Source organism: Acomys minous, assembly GCF_964271855.1.
Source record: "Acomys minous genome assembly, chromosome: 6".
Taxonomy (NCBI): domain Eukaryota; kingdom Metazoa; phylum Chordata; class Mammalia; order Rodentia; family Muridae; genus Acomys; species Acomys minous.
In genome coordinates, this window is record NC_140487.1 from 86,472,305 (window position 1) to 86,490,177 (window position 17,873).

The 17,873-nt window shown below is 52.9% G+C and overlaps 2 protein-coding genes across 5 annotated transcripts in view; one reads left to right on the forward strand and one right to left on the reverse strand.

The window, feature by feature from the left end:
* Positions 1 to 17,873, forward strand: part of SSBP3 (single stranded DNA binding protein 3) — a 144,073-nt gene that overhangs the window by 122,395 nt on the left and 3,805 nt on the right. Inside the window, exons 6-14 of one of the 4 annotated variants that reach the window (XM_084785587.1) lie at positions 227 to 307; positions 1,221 to 1,280; positions 4,165 to 4,231; positions 4,342 to 4,418; positions 9,492 to 9,580; positions 10,189 to 10,237; positions 10,832 to 10,867; positions 11,337 to 11,391; positions 12,595 to 12,665. In XM_084785587.1, the coding sequence (XP_084641713.1) occupies positions 227 to 307; positions 1,221 to 1,280; positions 4,165 to 4,231; positions 4,342 to 4,418; positions 9,492 to 9,580; positions 10,189 to 10,237; positions 10,832 to 10,867; positions 11,337 to 11,391; positions 12,595 to 12,665 (585 nt within the window). The remainder of the gene's footprint in view (positions 1 to 226; positions 308 to 1,220; positions 1,281 to 4,164; positions 4,232 to 4,341; positions 4,419 to 9,491; positions 9,581 to 10,188; positions 10,238 to 10,831; positions 10,868 to 11,336; positions 11,392 to 12,594; positions 12,666 to 17,873) is intronic. The other 3 variants (XM_084785588.1, XM_084785589.1, XM_084785590.1) reach the window with 3 other exon arrangements.
* Positions 1 to 17,873, reverse strand: part of DIO1 (iodothyronine deiodinase 1) — a 365,641-nt gene that overhangs the window by 92,273 nt on the left and 255,495 nt on the right. The gene's annotated exons all lie outside the window — the stretch shown is intronic.

Here is a 17,873-nt window from a genome sequence, read left to right on the forward strand (position 1 = left end):
AATCCCCTGTGAATGTACTGGTCAGCCTCCTTCCTTCCCGCCTGCCCGCCGTTGTCCGCCATCGAACCAGGACCCCAGCAGCGCTCCACCACCCGCCAGCCACAGCCCACCACCCGCACGCCCGCCGCCACTCTGCGTTTTGGTTTAATTTTTGTTCTTTTAAGCTTCTTCTGCGCTTCTCCATGTGCTGTGATCTATAACCTGCCTCTACTGTCTGGCCTCACAGGGTCCTCCGGGGTCACAGCCCTCGCCGCACGCACAGCCTCCACCTCACAATCCCAGCGGCATGATGGGACCCCACAGTCAGGTAAACGCACTGTGGCTCGCCGGCCGCTGGCCGGGGGCGCGGGGCCGGAGGAAGGAGAGAGCCGCAGAGGAAAAACAAAAACCAAGATGTGCTCCAGCATTACCTTCCAGTCATAATTGACAAGTTTAATTAAAAATATATATTTTTCTAAATACAGTCTTCATTTGTTGGACATCCCACCCAGTTTGGATACAAAACCAAGAGAAAAGAAACAAAAATATTTCTGTGACCTTGTCAGTGGCCTTTACGTTTTTTGTTTTTTCCTCTCTCACTTTTGTTTGATTTTGAGTTTGGTTAACCATTTGTTTGTAACCAAGGCTGCATCCCTGGCCTTTTCTTTGTGCACTCTCGCTGCTGAGAAAGCTTTGTTGCCCATTTCCCTGCATTAAGTTAGGGAGCCCGCTGCCCCTCACTGTTTTGTTTTGTTTTGTTTTTCATCGTGTTTTCCCATAAGTCCTTGCTCCCTTCCCACTCCTCCCCGTCACTGGTTTCTGTGTGTATGCTCGAGTGTGTGCCTGTGTGCGTGTGTCCTGCTCTGTCTGCAGACCTGAAGATACGATGTCTTGCTCCTTTTTTTTTTTTCTTGTTGTTTTCTTTGCCCTTGTGGAGAGCAGAGGCGGCCTCCTTTGCCCTGCATTGATTTAGCTATTCTGCGTCCTGTGTGAAGTCCCAGCTGCCGCCCCTTCACCCAAAGTAGATTTCTGCAAGCCAGTGCAGGCTGGGAGACCTGTGTGGTGGATCTTTGCTCCTCTGCCCGAGGGAAGTTTTGCCTGGAAGGAAGAGGCTACCGGACTAGAGAGAGCTTAGAAGATCACTAGTTGTCATAAACTGGACTTTGCAGAGTGCAAAGCATTTGTGTTTGTCACCATACAGTAGTTCAGGCTGTCATTGAACTAATTCCCTGTAATTACAGCCTTTTATGTCACCGCGATACGCAGGCGGCCCCAGGCCCCCGATCAGAATGGGAAACCAGGTACAGTAACCTCTTGTTTTCCTCTTCCCTCTCAGCTATCCTTAGGCCTAGGTAGACCTGGACTCCAGTCAAAGGAAAGGCGCAAGGCCAAGGGGTGGAGTAATAGGTTTCAAGGTCGGGGAAGGCTTGCCCAAGCGTCTGCTTGGAGCCAGGATTTAACCTGCCTGTCCCAAGGAGCCTCGGATAGCCTGTATTCAGATAGCAGCAGCTGGAGGGGTTGCAGGGACCCAGCTCTTCTAGAGAAAGTGGCAACGACCCTGACCCTCCCTTCTAGCCTCTTCTTGGAAGAGGGTCTTCCTCCTTAATGAAGTCAATTGACAGTGTACATTTTTTTTTTCCTGGAAGCTTTTGAGAATTGCCACGGCTGGTAAATATAATCCTGCTGTTAGGGGGAAAGATGTCCTGTAGCAATGCTTAGATCAGGAGCCTGGCTACAGAGGGAGCAGGGTACTTGTGAGGTTTTCAGCAGTCTGCCTGCTTCCCTGAACAAGGCAGGACTTGTTCATATAATTCGAAAAGTACCCTGCTTATGAAGAGAGCTTTTCAGCCCAGGGTCCAGTACCTTCCTCTGGCCTATCAGGGGTGGCAGGCTGGGGAAATGGGTGTTCATTTGGTCTTCCGTGGTCCAGCCCGTCAGGGTGAACTGCTGAAGAGCAGTCTCTACTGAGGACGGACAGGCAGACGAGGTCTGATGTAGGCATCAGGGAGATTTCTCCTGGTGCCAAAATATTCTTTAGCCAGAATTCTTCCAATGACTTAGCAAAAAGTCTTCCCAAAAGTCTCTGGCAACACTGCCAGGAGTTCAGTCTGAGGCACTGCAAGAAAGCCCAAGTGACAATGATGTGGGGACTATGGAAGAACCTCTTCAGTGTGAAATTACCCAGCACATTTCTACCTTGCTGGTTTCCTCTGCCAAAGTCCTTTGTTTCCTGTTTTCTCCAACACAAGGGGTGGGGGTGGGGGCAAATTTAGAGAAAGGGAATTGAGAAACCCAGGGCTTTTGTTTTGTTTTGTTTTGTTTTTTGAGCAACAAAGGCTCTTGGGTATGTTGCAGGTAAGGGAACAGAAGGAGGGATTGAGGAATGACTTTTCCAAGGCTAGGGCTTTAGAAGAACAGGCTTGAATCCCGCCACTCAGGGTAGCAGAGGCAGGTGGATGGCTATGAGTTCGAGGCCAGCCTGGTTTACAAAGCGAGTCCAGGACAGCCGAGGCCACACAGAGAGACCCTTTTGCAGGGGACGGCAGAGAGAACAAGTTGGGCTCTGGGGGCATTCCTGTCCCCTGTGGACCTCTGGGGGATATGCACAGTGAGATTGTGACCCCATCTACAAGGCTAGGGTTCCATCTCAGTTACGAGGGCATCAATCACATCAGCCTTCTAAGGTGAGACTTGCTCTCCTTAGCCATCAGCCGCATAATCTCCCTCCCAAGTGGCCATCTCCCCATCTCAGATGCCTCACTGAAGTTAGTAATTCCCAGGCCCCTTAACCTACACTCCCAGCTAAAACCCCTTGACATGAAGCAGGTTTATAAGCTTGGAGAAGAGTGTTGTACAAAAAGCAGCCATTGTTATAGTCAGGTGGGTCATACTACACAAGGCATCTAGGAGGCCCCAAATCCCCGATCTCCATTAAAAACCGCCAGCCTAGGTGACTCATAGTCCAGGACCTTGAGGAGAAAGAGCCATGAGAGGGCAGGATGGCTAAATTTGGGGTACAGGGACCCAGCCTCACCAGGTCCCCAGGCAGTCAGAAACAGCAGCTGCCAGCAGCGCCCTGTGAACCTGTGATTCATTCAGCCTGTCAGGAGGAGGGGGTGGCCCTCATAAAGCCTCCTTGTCCTGGCCTCCCACTTCTGTTTGGAAGCTGAGGAAGCAGTGACTGCTGTCCCTTCAACTCTCACCTCATGGTGAGCATGCCTGGCGGCATTCCCTGCCAGCCAGAGGCTGACAGTTCTGCTCAGTTGCCCTCCAACAGCAGTTGAGTGTGGGAACCCTGTCATGGGCCCCCAGCCTTCACAAGCGTTGGCACCTTCAACCAGGAGCTGTGGCCCTCTGCCACCAAGGCTTTTCTTCCTGCAGTCAATAGGTCCCCTTTGGCCTAGCAGTCCCACAGGACACTTGGCCCAGCCTCTGCTGCTCTCTTGTTTTTCAAATTACAGCTAGAATAACTTCATCCCAAGTAAATTACTTTTTAGTCTGTTTTTGTTTTAGAGAGCAATTCTATCTCTTTTTGGCAGGTGTCGTACTGGCACCAACTGCTTAAAGAACCGGCCATCCTTAATCACCCTGTTCCTCTACCGGGAGCTGCCTTGCTGCCCTAGGGTGGGAACAGATAGAGGCTGTGAGGCCTGGGTGGCTCCGCTGACTCAGGCTCAAGCTCCTCAAGCTCTGGACCCTACTTAACCCCGCCTGAATTTCAAAGGCCCCTTTACCTGGTTCACCTTTTGAAAAGTGAACCTCCCTATGGCAGTGCCCCGCCCCCACCCCCACCCCCACCCCTGCTCTCCTTACCTGGAGGTGTACATCTCTGGGAGTGTACATCTTCAGAGTGACATCTCTGAAGCAAAGGGAAGGTAGGGCCGGTTTAAACTGCAGCCCTTGGGGTTTGTGTTCCGGACTACAAATATGTGGGTTCAGATGGAGAGACCAACCCCCCATCTGCTCCCACCTGACTGCTACAGTTTTGACTAACGCTTGCAAGGACTGTCTGCCCTGCTTTCCAGAGCTGAGGGACCCTAGCCAGCTTGCAAGGATAGTCTCGGGATGCCATGAGCAGCCCCATGTGGCCAGGGTGGAGGGGCAGGATGGGGCAGGCAGATGCGTCTTGCCCCCTCCCCCAGCTCTCTAAGCAGTGACTCAGGCCGTGTCTCACGTCTCTTCCAGCCTCCAGGAGGAGTTCCTGGGACACAGCCATTGCTGCCCAATTCCATGGATCCCACGCGACAACAAGGTAGAGAGGGCAGTCAGGGCGGGGCGGCCTGAGGCATGGGGGGCAGGGGGAGGCTCCTCTTCGCTCTACTCCTAACAATTCATGGCTTATTGATTTTTTTTTTTATACAGGTCACCCCAACATGGGAGGATCAATGCAGAGAATGAACCCTCCCCGAGGCATGGGGCCCATGGGGCCTGGCCCACAGGTAACCAGCTACCTGTTTGTCCGTCTGTCTTCCCCCCCTGCCATCTGTGTGCACCCGCCTTCTCTCCTTTTTCCATAGTCTGTCAGTCTCCCACATTTCTGGCTCCCCTCTCTGTGGGATGCTGGGTGGGTATAAAGCCCCTGAGAACCTGGGCACAGGGCGTGGCTAGGAAGCCATCTGCGTAGCAGACCCTCCCAGGGTGAGTGTCACAAGCTGTGATGTGGGCGGGGCGGGGTGGGGGTGGGCAGGGGGGATCGGCAGGAATCCAAAGCCACTTCCCACCCCGAGTGGAACAGACTTAAGGGTGTTCCAGGACTACCTCATGAGTGGAGATGATGTCCTCGGATGGGTCACTTTGACTTCTCTGGACCCCAGTAGGCACCTTGTCACCTACCGAATGAGAGTCTCTATCTGCGTCCTCAGGCAATGGGGCTAGCCATGGTCCTCAGCACCCCCAGGCCCTGCTCCTCCTCGCAAGTCTTACGTTGGCCCTCCCTCTCTTTACTGTAGGTGACTGGGTTTCCAGTTCCTCTAGGGTTGAGGTCTGTCCTCTTGCCCAAAGTTCTGGCTTTTGTAGGGAAACCTACAGACTCTGAACCCTCCGTTCCTTCCCAGAATCCCACAGCAAACCAACCTGCTGCCTTTTCAGTGGTGTTGAAAGATTTTAGGGCAGTCCTACCCTAAGTCCTAAAAGGAAAAAGGGCCACAGCAATCTTCCATGAGTCCCTCACAGTTCATGTTGTCCCCCTTCCTGTCATCTTGAGCTGACCACAGGACCACCCCTGGACAGGGCAGAGGGCACAGCATCCTCCCTACAGAGTCAAAAGTGGGTCCCTGTGCCCTTGGCCAGAGCCGTGTGGTATTCACTGCTGGTGAGGAATTGTCGGAGGCATTGGCTTTTCTTCAGTGTGCTATGGAATCTGAGTGATGCTGAGTGAGAGCTTCCTTTCCCTGTGGGGGCTCTGAGAGGCTCAACAGCCACAGCTCTAAGATGACTACACAGTGTCCACCACGTAGGGTGCTGAAAGTACTCAGTGCTCCGTGTGATCCCTGGGCCTTGCTTGCCCCAGAAAGAAACGTTTATATTTTCTGACACTAAGAACTTAAAACTGCTGCGTGTGATAGCTCACACCTTTAATCCTAGCACTCAGGAGGGGAGGCTGAGGCAGATGGAGCTCTGTGAGTTCCTGGCCAGCCAGCTAGCTCCTACATAGTGAGACCCTGTCTGACTACATAGCAAGTTCCAGGTCAGCAGGGGAACCCAAACAAAAACAGAACTTAAAACCAGTGTTCAGGGCTTCACCTGGTTAGGCTTGACTATGCTTATTCTCTTTCCCTGGCAAGGTCATTAACAGTTTCTGAGGCCTAATAGTAAGGTTGGGTGAGAGTGGTAGCACGGCTGTCACCATGCTTGTGGACCTTGGTTCCATCCCCAGCATCACAAGAAGCAAAACTGAAAAAAAGACCTACAGGGGCTGGAGACGTAAGCTCAGCTGGCCGAGTACCTGCTATGCGTGGAGCCCGGATGTGATCCCAGCGTTTAGGAGGAGAGTCAGAGCTCAAGGCTTACAGTGAGTTTAAGACCAGCCTGGGCCTCATGAGAAACTGTCTTAAAACAACAAAAACAGAACTAGAGAAAGAGTGAGAATCAGTCAGTCGAAAATGTTATCAGGGTGAGCACAGAATACCCCAGAAGCTTAGGCCTTTCTCCTGGCTCCAGAGTGTCTCACCATATCAGTCCAGAGGTTCCCAACATCCAAGATCCCCAGGCCTCTTGCCTTACCACATCAATTGGGTGTGTGGAGCGGCTTTGGCCATATTCCCTAGAACATGCTGGGTAGGGTGTAGTATTAGATTCCAAAACCAAACCTCTTGTGAGCAGCCTGGAATCCCCATACCAACTTCTCTGAGGCCAGAAGGCCTAGGGTTAATTCAGTACTGGGTCAGAGGCAGTCGGGGATTGGGCATCAGGGTCATCTAGGATGCAGCAGAGAGGACCCTGTCTTAGCTCCTGTTCTATTGCTGGGAAGAAACACCATGACCAAGACAAAGGTGGCTCACAATGGAAGGTGTTTAGCTGGGGGCTGGCTTACAGCTTCAGAGGCTTAGCTCATGGTCGTCCTGGTGGGGAGCCTGGCAGTGGGCAGGCAAACATGGCGGTGGAGCAGTAGCTGAGCGCTTAAATCTGATCTGCAAGCGGCAGGCAGAGAGACCGGGCCTGCTGTGGGCATTTGAAACCTCCAAGGCCACCCCCGTGCCGCACATTCTCAACAAGGTGTGCCTGCTCCGGCAAGGCCACGCCTCCTAATCCAACCAGAAGGTCAACGAATTAGGAACCAAACATACGCCTATGGCAACCTTTCTCCTCCAAAGCCCCTCAGCTCTCAGGGCTTCGCACTGGAGAGGACAGACCCTCTTATTCCCCGGGGACACTTCTTATTCCCTGACTGCTGAAGCTAATGGCCAGGCCCAGGAATGGACAAGAGGGTCTTGAACTTGGTACTGAGAGACACTGGTCTCTTCTAACTGTTGGCAAAATGGCCCTCCCGGGAGGTGGAACCCTGTGAGGCAGGGCAAGAGAGTGAGTGGCTGTGGACACTCCATTTCCTTTCTGCGTGACCTGCACTCTGCCTTCAGAGGGGCAGCCAGCCCGTCAGGCAGCACAGTTGAGCACCACTGCATGAGTTGGGCTGTGCTGAGACTAGGCTAGGAGTGGCAGTTTGGCCAATGACCGCCCCCCCCCCCCAAGTGCTTTCTAGAAGCAGGCGGGAAACAGTATAGTCTGGTGTCTACTCTATAGGTAGACTAGCTTTCCAGGTTTTGGCCCCTTATCCTATTTCAGCCCAGAGGAGTGAGCAGTCAGGCCTCACCCCGTCCTTTGCCTCCAGGGCCTAAGGTGGCCTTAATGTGCAGAATGACCAATGGGAAAGAGACAGCTCTTGCTGTTTGCTAGCGTGAGGTAGCGAGTGCCCTGTTGTCCAAGTTCTGGAAAGTGAATCCTTAGATCAAGCGAAATCTTTTGGCCTCTTGGACACTTTAGGTAAAGCAGGTTCAAGACCTTTGAGAACCAGAGGGCACCAACCAATGGCTGTATGCTCGGCCGTTCTGGCACCCCCTGCTGGCCCAGAATGCCAGAGCTGCCCTTCCTGCAGGCTCCAGTCATGCCACTTTAGGCTTAGAGCTGTGGAGCAGCCGCCTCTTCCCTAGGCAGGGGTGAGTTAGGGAGACCCTGTGGTCACGTCCTCCCATCATCACAGAGCAGTGCTGCTGAGGGTGAAGGGTCAGCTCCCGCAGCTCCAGAACCTGGGTGCCGATCTTCCAGCCCCGTTTGGAAAGCTGATGCTTCCAGTCGGAGGACTTGATCCCCAAACCTTGTTTCAGCTCAGCTCCCATTCCTGCCTTGCTTACTAGGCAGCTGTGGGCAAGTGTCTGGCCTCTCTGGGCCTCCAGGTTGTCATCCGTGAAGTGGGAGGTGTGTGGAGTGACCCTTTGGGCCGTGCATGTATACATGGGGCACTTGTCATGGGCTTGTGCCGGATGCTAGCTTGGTAGGACTGGGGTCCTCTGTCTGTGTCTCCCATCAGGGCAGCGTGCTGCAAGTCTAGATGGCCAGCCCTCTTTTGACCCACACTTTGTGCTGTCATCTCTAGTCACCATGCACCCCTCAACAATAAGGGTACCTCACAACTGACACTCCACAGTCAGCAGGGGTCCCCGGCAAATAAGCTCCTTGTCCCTGTTTTATAGACAAAAACAGGCTTGTGACCCTGCAGGCAGAGCCTGCCAACAGGCCCCTGTCCCAGCTTAACTAACACCCCGCCTAATTTATAATCACTGAGGGAGTTGCCGTGACTCTTAAATGTGGCACACATAAAATGTGGCGGGGTTGTGTCCTCCACAGTGAGAACTGTCATTTATGTAGTTGCCGGAGTCAACAGCAAGTGGACAGAGCTGAGGTTGGCTGTTCTGCGGCCTCTGTGTGAGCTGCCTGCAGCCTAGCCTCCCTGGAGACCTCACTCTTTGCCAGCCAGCTGGGTGTCACTGCCTGTACTGTGTGTAGGCAGTGTTCTAGACCCAAAGCCTCCATGGGTGACTTGCAGAATTGGGAGCCCCTTGGTAGTAGTGAGCTTTTGGGAGGTAGTTCTTTGTGAAGACACCTGTTTCCAGCCCAGTGTTACCTCCGTGCTTGTCTGACCCAGCACTGTCCCCTGGTTTTCATCTCCTTCCCGCCAGAGGTTTTGGGAAAGAGCCAAGGCTTCTGGGTGGAACCCTGCTCCGACATTCGTTCACAAGCCGATTTTGGCCAGCGGCTCCCTCTTAGTCCTTCAGTCTTGTCTTTTGTAAAGCGGGATCAGCTTCGGGGTGCTGTTACAAGGACAGACAGAGCAGATGCAGCAAAGGAGCAGTGTGTACACCGCAGAGGCCGCTCACACTGAGGCCGGATGCCGTCAGGCCGTCAGCGTTCCACCAGCCTGCTTCTCTCAGATGCCCGACAAGGGCAGTGCCCAGGCTCACAGCTGGTGCAGTTTGTTCTCTTCCCTGACTGTCTGTCAGTCACGGGCACCCCAGGGTTGTAGAGGTGTGGGTGTACCGTGGAGGCAGTGTCCTGCTGTCCTGACCCTCGGAGTCCCGCTGCAGGGGAGAGGGATGGCTGCGTGCTGGTGGGGGGACTGTTGGGCATTCTGAGGTCGGTGGCATGGCGGGCTGGTTTCCTCGGCTCTCTCCTCCCTCAGAGTCTTATGTGACCCCCTTTCACCAGTCAGCGTCGGACCTGGTAGCAGAGCTGGCCTTTCATCTAACTGCTGAGGGCTGTGGGAGGGGGCCCACAGCAGCTTGCTGAGTAGACACATTGTAGGGGGTGTCATCATGAAGGCCCTGAAAGCACATTGACTGTTGTGACTGTCCCTCTGTGCTGGCTTGTCGTCATTGTGGTCCCTGTCACTTGGTCCCCATCCTTTCTGAAAGAATGTATGATTTTTTTTTCTTCTCATCAGGTTGTCTTCACAGACTAACCCTCTCACTTATATTCTGTGTTTGTCTCCCTTCCCCGGTTCCCCCTTCTCCTTCTCATAGACTGACCCTTGGTTATCGTTGCAGAATTACGGCAGCGGCATGAGACCACCACCCAACTCCCTTGGCCCCGCCATGCCTGGGATTAACATGTAAGGCAAATAGGCCCTGGCCAGTGCCTCAGAGCCTGTGGCCTCCCCACCCACTGTTGGAGCCCCTGAAGACTCATAAGTCACTGGTGCCTCTCTGGACCACAGTTTCCTCATCGCTAGGGTGAGAGCCTCCGCCTTATACAGTGTGTGTGCCAGGCGCAGCGTTGGGCGCACTTCTGATCTTCAGGCTCCTCCTACAAGGGGTAGTTACTCCCTGTCTGTGGATGAGGTCAACTGAGGCCCAGAGAGGTAGAGTGACTTCCTTAGGCTTGCACAGCTTCAGTGGCTGATCCAAGATTTTATCCCTGGGCAGATGAGCCCTGATCTCTAGTGTTTACATGAGAATCTCTGGCCTATCTTCCTAGGGAAAAGCAGAAAGATGTTTACATTAAAAAAAATTTTTTTTAATACCATATATTTTACAAATTGTACATATAATTGGAAGGAGTGCATAAGTCTCCTTCCGTGGAACTGGCCATTACTACCCCAGAGTCAGGTGACCTCTAGGCCTTCCTGTCCCGCTGCCAGCCTGTTCCTCTGCCCCTGCTGGCTCCACTCCACAGCGTTTGTAGCCCCACCTTCATTGTCTCCATCTCTCCTTCCCTCAGGGGCCCAGGAGCTGGCAGACCCTGGCCCAATCCTAACAGTGCTAACTCAGTGAGTATCCAGGTCTGGTGGGGCGCCATTTTCTACAAAAGAGGTTCTAGGCTCTGGGTAACTTCTGTCACCGGGAAGAGGTGTCAGGAGGAGGGATTATGGTAGCATTCCACCTGGTGCCTCTGGGAAGGAGGCCCGTGTGGGCCGAGGCCGTGGGCAGTGTGCTGGGCTCCTCTGCAGAGGCTCCTGGGGGCCAGCCAAGAGCCCTGGTTCCAGGTGAATTATGGTTTTGGTTTCTAGCATTGAAGGCAGTGATTGGCGAGCTGGGAAGAAGAGATGCAAGCGGATGGGTGGGTGGGCGTTGCTCTCTTCCACCCTCCCCCCCAAATGGGAGGCCTCTGGAGACCCTACTCTCAGGCTCCGCCAAAGGCTGGGGAGAGAAACCCAGTCCCCCAGGACCCCTGCATTGGGGCTTCACTCATGTCTCAGGCTTCTTCCTCAAGAAACTGGCCAGGTTACTAATTCACTGGGTCCCCCAAGCCTCTCATAAGAGTGAGTGTACCCCAAAGTGGGTTTGGAAATGAAAGGGCACACACAATACTTCTCTGTCAGGGAAGGCAGCTCCAATACATGACTCCTAAATCTTCTTTCCAGATCCCGTACTCCTCCTCATCACCCGGTACCTATGTGGTAAGTGCAGCTGTGGGTTTTGGCTGTCCAGTACATATGACCAGGTGCTGGGCATTCAGGCTCTGATGTGGTCCTTGTGAGGGCACAGATGAGCCCAGAGTCCAAATTGCTAGGGCTTTCGCTATCTGCGTTTAAGTTATCTGTACCAGCCTGGGATAGCCCAGACTTCTCCAAACCTTGACCCAGGAGAGGACGCCTCCTGAGTGGCCAGCTTACCCAGCAGACCGTATATTCCCACTTAATGCCTCTGGCTTTCACTGGTTGGTGTGCATTAAGTGGGTGTGAGCAGATGTGCCACACCCACCAATGATGCCTTAGTTCAGCTTTCTTCGGGCTTGTGTGCCCCAGCTCTGAGTGCAGGAGAGGCAGCACCAGATGCCAGGCTGTTCTGGGCACTGGAGGATAGCAGAGAGGCCTCCCCAGGCCTCTTGTCGGCACAGATCACTGATGACAGCTTTTATCTCATCAGGGACCTCCTGGCGGTGGCGGGCCTCCGGGAACCCCCATCATGCCCAGTCCTGCGGGTAAGAGCGCTTGAGGGGAAAGGGGAAAAAAAAATGTCAGGTGGGAGTGGGGGGCTGTGTGGTCCTGGGGCCTGTGTTGCAGATCCTGGCCTCTCTGTCACTGCTAAGCCCTAAGCAGAGGATGCTCTACCAGTCACTGGTACCTGGAGGTTTAAGGGCTGTGAGCCCTTGCAGCCAACAGCCCATTCATTGTGTGGTGTCAGTCACGTGACCCGTCTGTCTTGTACACTGCTTTGAAAAGAACAAGGCTGAGCCGAGGTCTGAAACAATAAGGTCTCATTGCCCTAGGTGACTCAAAAAGGGTCTCTGGGGACCAGGATTTTCAGGCGCACACGCACACACTCATGCTGAGCTCCCGGCTCTCTGGGCTTCTGGTCCTCGGTGTAATGTAAGAGATCTCCTTCCCTTGTTTCTTTTTATCTGGAGAAGGCGTGCGTGCACACGAGGGCAGGTGCACACACGCTCATATACACAGTGTCACAATTCTCTGTCTGCCGGCTAAGAATAGCATTGCAGTCAGCCGGAAGAGTGCAGCATACGGCCCCTACCCAGCCCAAAATAGAGGGAGAATTTCTGCTCCTGACTGAATACTCTCAGCTGGTTTCCTAAGGAGACTTTCCTGGCGAGGTGGGGAGTGGCTGGAGCCTCCCCTGCCAGCTCCCCATAAAGGAAATCTGCTCAGCTGCAGGGGTGGAGCTGGCTGCAGCCGCAACTGGCTCCCGCTCCGGCTCCCGCTCTGCAGCATTGATGAGCAGCATGACCTACATTCAGACTGGGTCACGTTAACCCACTCCATATGTTAATGCGTCCCCATCCCCACCTCCTACCCCTCAGCCTAGCAGAGTGGTTCTGGGTAAGTTCCTGCATTTTCCTTCCCTGGGTGGGGCTGAGAGGAAACACAGGTTGTGTCCTTGTGTCCTTGCTGGGCCATGGGAAGGGATCTGAAGTCCTTGTGCTGTGCCCACCCTACTGCCCAGATAACCCTGAAAGTCTTGGTTTGTGGTTGAATGGTTTTTACAGTTGAATTTTCCGTGATTAAAAACTTTGTGAATCTTCATTAAATACAAATTAGCCAGAAGATGGTGATACTTAGAAGAAATTTTAGGTGATAAAATACAAAAGAACGAGTTCAAGTGCCACGAGTTTGTTTTAATTAAGAAATGAATTAATCACCTGAACTATATGGTTTCAACTATTCTACAGATTCAACAAATTCCAGTGACAACATCTACACAATGATTAATCCTGTGCCGCCGGGAGGCAGCCGGTCCAACGTGAGTCTGCTTTCTGCTCATTTACATACTAGATACCATAACAAATCATAATTAACTTCATCAGCTGAGGGGAAAGCAAGCGTAATTGATTTTAGCCATTTGTTACCAAAGATGAATAAAATAACCCATCAGAAAAGTGATTAACTCTTGGGGCGAGTCAGCGCCCGTCTTATCGCTAGTGGAGGCAGGAGGGGCAGGGCTCACCCTCTGGTCAGGTGTTGAGATGCTGGCAAGGGAAAGCCCCAGGCTGCGGGGGGGGGGGGGGGGGGCTTTGACTGGCTGTGTCACCTTAGGGAGTCGTTCTCCTTCCTACTTCCTGGGCATTATGTTGCTAAGAGGAAGCCTGAGGTGAACCTCCGGGGACCTGCCGGCCTGACCCATGCCAGCGCCAATATGGCAGCTGTTTTACCTCTCCTTTGACCTTCTCATCTGAGTCCCCCAGTGGTCTTCCCTCTGCAGGAGATGAGCTGGTCTAGCTTTGGGCCTGGAGTGCTCTGGGCCTCTGGTTTGGTAGGCCCAGTTCCTGAGATAATACGAGTCTCCCCCCCACCCCCAGTCCCCACCTGCGGGCTGACCTGTGCCGATGGCAGCACACATTTGATGTAATCTCCCCAGCAGCCTCCTTTGCAGGGCCACGTGTTGGATAATACAGGAAGCTCTTGTCTTATACAGCCCTCCCACCCGCCCGCTAGCCTTGCTGTCCCCCTCCCTAGGGCTGTCGTTGATCCAGATTTTACCATTGAATGCTCTGTGTCCTGAGATACCCAAAGGCGTAAGTCCTGTTCTGTAGCCTTTGGTATAGAAGGTTGAGTGGAAAGAATGCCAAACCCACAAAGGCCCACTGGACCCGGCGGAGAGCACTCTGTTAAGTCAGGTGGACGTGGCATAGGGCTACGGTCACCATTGTACTTTCCCAGGCTGTGGATGCTGGTGGGTACACAGGCCTCTGCCTGCTGCTGTGGTCTCCTCTCACGTTTGCATCACGGTACCACTGGGCTTTCACTTAACTTTATGAACACTGTGACCGTGTGCGTAAGAGTTGAGGTCCTGAAACTACGAACTGCAACAGTGCCAGCTCCAGTGCCACCCAGATAGCTGAGTGACTCTTCTTTTTCTGACAAGGGGAAAGGCACACAATGGGATAAGGACAGTCAAGAACATTCCAGGCCGTGTAGACGGGTACCTGGGTGGGGGAGCACACACTCACTCAAGTGTGTGGCGACTAGCGCATCTTTTAAACAAACTGACACTGGTGTCCATCCAAAATTCAGTAACACCCCAAACCCCAGCCCCAGCCCCAGCCCCTGCCCAGTCACTGCGAGTGCGCACTGCAGTCAGCGCTGCCGTCACCCAGTTCCCTGGTTGCTCTGGATCTAAGGCTGTTGTGCTCCGGATCCAGTGGTTGCAGCGGAAAGTCCTCTGTGTGAACCAAAGAGAAGAGGGGATGTTAGGGGATGTTGATAACAGATGCCTCAGCTGTGCTCGCCACGGTATGCCAATGGCACCTCACAGTGTTGTAACACAAGACTGCACACTGAGGGTGCAGCCCAGGGTTAGAGCACATGCCTCGAAGGCAGGAGACCCTGGCACCACCCAAGGGCTGGGGGGGGGGGGGGGAGGACCACCCTCCTGCTAGGTCCTTTGATTTAAGAACTGGAATCCTATGCTACCTTGATTTCCATGAGGCTTTTAATGAAATCGCAGAGAGCAGAGCTGTTCTCTTATCAAATGCGAGCTCCAACTTGCTTCTTGATCTGCATGCTCAACAGTTTTAATATCTCTCCTGGCAACTTCATCTGAAAGCATCTCACACCCCATGGACCACCATTTCCACAAAGGCCGTAGTTGCCTTTCTGTGAGAACAGCCTTCATGGGGAAAGTTTAAGTCACTTGTCACTTTGCAGAAAAACTTCATGCAAATTTTACTTCATAGAACCAGAATGCCTCAGATATGTACCTGTAAGCTGACAGTCATAGGGGGGAGGGCGGCTGGAGAGATGGCCCAGTGGTTAAGAGCACTGACTGCTCTTCCAGAGAACCCGGGTTCAATTCTCAGTACCCACGTGGCAGCTCCCAACTGTCTGCAACTCCTGTTTTTAAGTATGAGACAAGCTGGTATGGGGGTTCACAGCCATGATCCTAGTCCTCAGGAGGCAGAGAGGCGACAGGCTTGCCATGTGTTCTAGGCCAGCCTACTTAGTTGCAAGTCTGAGGTCAGCCAAGGCTATACGGTGAGAGCAAGGTCTCAAGACACAACAAAAGCAATGGTGTGAGACAAGACAGGTATCCACATCTACTCTGGAAATCTCTTGAGGAAAGGGCAGGAAAAGGAATTGGAATGAAAACACGTGTGGGCTCACCCAGATGGCTGCGCTAAACCTCACACCACCGAAAGAGTGACTCAGAGCTTTAGAAGTGAGGCCTCAGGAGAACCCGGAAAATACCATGGTCAAGGGCAGCCAAGTTAAATAGGACTTTCCTCGTTTCTTTCTCAAAAACTTAACTTACTTGGACTTCAGCTTGGACCTCACAAGTCCCAAGTGTCCTCTGAGCTTGAATACCATTTCTTCACAGGGCGTGTATCCTGTGCGTGCTGGTGTTTGCAGATGCTGGACATGGCAGGCAGGCATGGCCTTATAAAGAATGCCCCAATGCTTTCAGACAACTCAGGCTAGCAAGGAGAGCCGAGGTAGAACAAAGGGTGCACCTGTCAGGACAGAAGCGGTAGTGAAAATACACGGCTTCCTCATACATGACATTTCTTTAACCAACCTGGCTCCTACTGTTGACTAGTCCTGTCATTTTGGTTAAGTAATGGTGTTCCTGTGTTAACCAGTATAGATTAAAGAGGCGGAGCTGGGATAGCGGCACCCACGGGCAAGCAGATGAGGTGGCCTCCCCTCCTTGCTCCCGTGCACAGAAATGGGCTCAAGACCTAGGAGATGCTCTTGCTGTGCACGCATGCGTCCTCATTGAACCTCCCAGAACTCAAGGGGCTATCTTGTTTGATTTTTAAAAGCTGGACGTATGCTGTGCCTGTACTGCCAGCATTTGGGGAGCTGGAAGCAGGAGGAACCCAGAGGTCGCAGGTCACAGTCTAGCTGAGACAAGCTCCGGTCTCAGGTAGAGACCCTGCTTCAGAAAATAAGGTGGAGAGCAATAGAGGAGTCGTGTAACACTGACCTGTAGCTTGTACACAGTCACCTCTCCACCTGTGCACACAAACTCGTGCACACACACATATACACATAATTAAAATTAAATCCCCCCCCTCCCCCATTTTAAGCCAGGTGCACATTAGTGCCTATAGATGTGGCTGTTTTGGAGGCTGCAGTAGGATGATCACTTGAGCCCAGGAGTTCAAGGCCCATCAGGCCAACAATGGAGTCATCTCAAGAGGGGACAAGGAGAGGGTTAAACAGAATTAAGCCCCAAATATGTAAAGAGCTCTGACGAATCAATAATAAAAAGACAACCCAATTTGAAAAACATGCAACAAATATGTGAATAGATGCTTCTCCAGAATTGTACAACTAGGCTATAAACGCACAGGAAGAAGCTGTTAGGAAATGCAGAGTAAAACAACAAGGTACCTCTTCACAGCAGGAGGATGGCTGTGAACAAAAGCGTGGGCAGTGGGGTCTGGGAGAGGTGGCTCAGTGGTTAGGAGCACCGACTGCTCTTCCAGGGGGCCCAGGTTCAGTTCCCAGCACCCACATGGCACCTCACAACTGTCTGTAACTCCAGGATCCAACACCCTCACATAGATACACAGATAAAACATCAATTAAAAAAAAAAAGGCATGGGCAGTGACTATTATTGAGTCTGTGATAGAGAAAGAAGCCCTCCTCCATTGCTGGTGGTAATGCCGAATGGTGCAGCTTCTGAGGAGAGCATCCGGCACAGCTGGAGAGGGCAGCGACAGAGACTGTGTGGCCCAGCAGTTCACATGGGTGGACACGCCTGGCCACAGAGCTGAAAGCAAAACCACCCTGAGTGTGTGGTGACAGATGGATGTGGCAGTGCTCCGCTTTGGACTAGGAACAGTACAAATTTGAGTGAGAACACGGGGCAGCCATAGACATGTCCTAAAGTTGATGTGGTCATAGCCCAACCATAAACATCATAGATTGTATGGTGTAGCAGTGTTTGAGGTTATTAAAACAGAATGTGGAATTACATGATAATACGTAATTTCAAAATTATCTAATTTGAAGACAGATGTGTCCGTCTGTGTCTTTATCCAGTCCCTGGGAGGCAGAGGCAGGGGGAGGTTCTGAGTTTTGGGGTAGCCAGGGTTCCATAGGCCCTGCACCAAAAAGACAACTAAAAGTCCTTGACTTTTAATATATTGCTCATATCTATGTTAGAATAACAGTGCGCGTTAGTGTATGTATGTGATGTGTGTTTTGTGTTAGCAACTTTAAACACTATTTTTTGGCCTGGGACAGTTGTGTCCTGGGAGCCTAATAAGGTGACATCCCCTTCATTGTCATATCATTTAGGCTAATTAGCATGAAATTAGTGCCTGGAAGAGTGACAAAGTTGCTGAAGCCCCCAGTCCCTGTACACGTCAGCTCTCCACCAGCTGTCCGTTCTGCGCCCCCCCCCCCCCCCCCCCGTCCTGTGTCTGTTGCCCACACAGCAGTTCTAGAATGGCTTCTACAACCTGTTCTGCGTCCAGATTCTGCTCATTTCTGCCGAGGCTCCGCAGCTTCGGAAACTGCAGCCACGCCTCATCTGTGGCTGTGCTTGGAACTTGACCCCTCTGACCTTGGTCCTGTTGGGTGGCTGTGAGCTCCTTCTAAGGCCTGTGGCAGACGTGTGACTTGATCGTGTCCTCAGCACCCAGCCCAGGCCAAGTGCCCAGCAGTCCTCCCTCTGTCACGCTATGTCTGTCCCGCCCTGCCCTCTATCCAGTCAGCACCACAGGCACCGGCTCCAGGCAGGGCTCAGCATCACTACTCAGGATGTGTGCTCCTTCCTCCCTGTGGGGTGGGCTTGGCACGTGCAGGCAGCATGGAATGGAGCAGGTCCCTCACCGTTGCCCCCTGAAACTTAGCATGCCTGAGGTGTAGGCTCATAACAGACTGCCCTGCTCCACCCTGCTCCGTCCCACAGCTGGTTCTACCTGTGCCCTAGGAGACTGTGCAAAGCACCTCCCCTGCTCGGCTTCAAGTTGCTCCCCTGTAAGATGCCGGCGACAA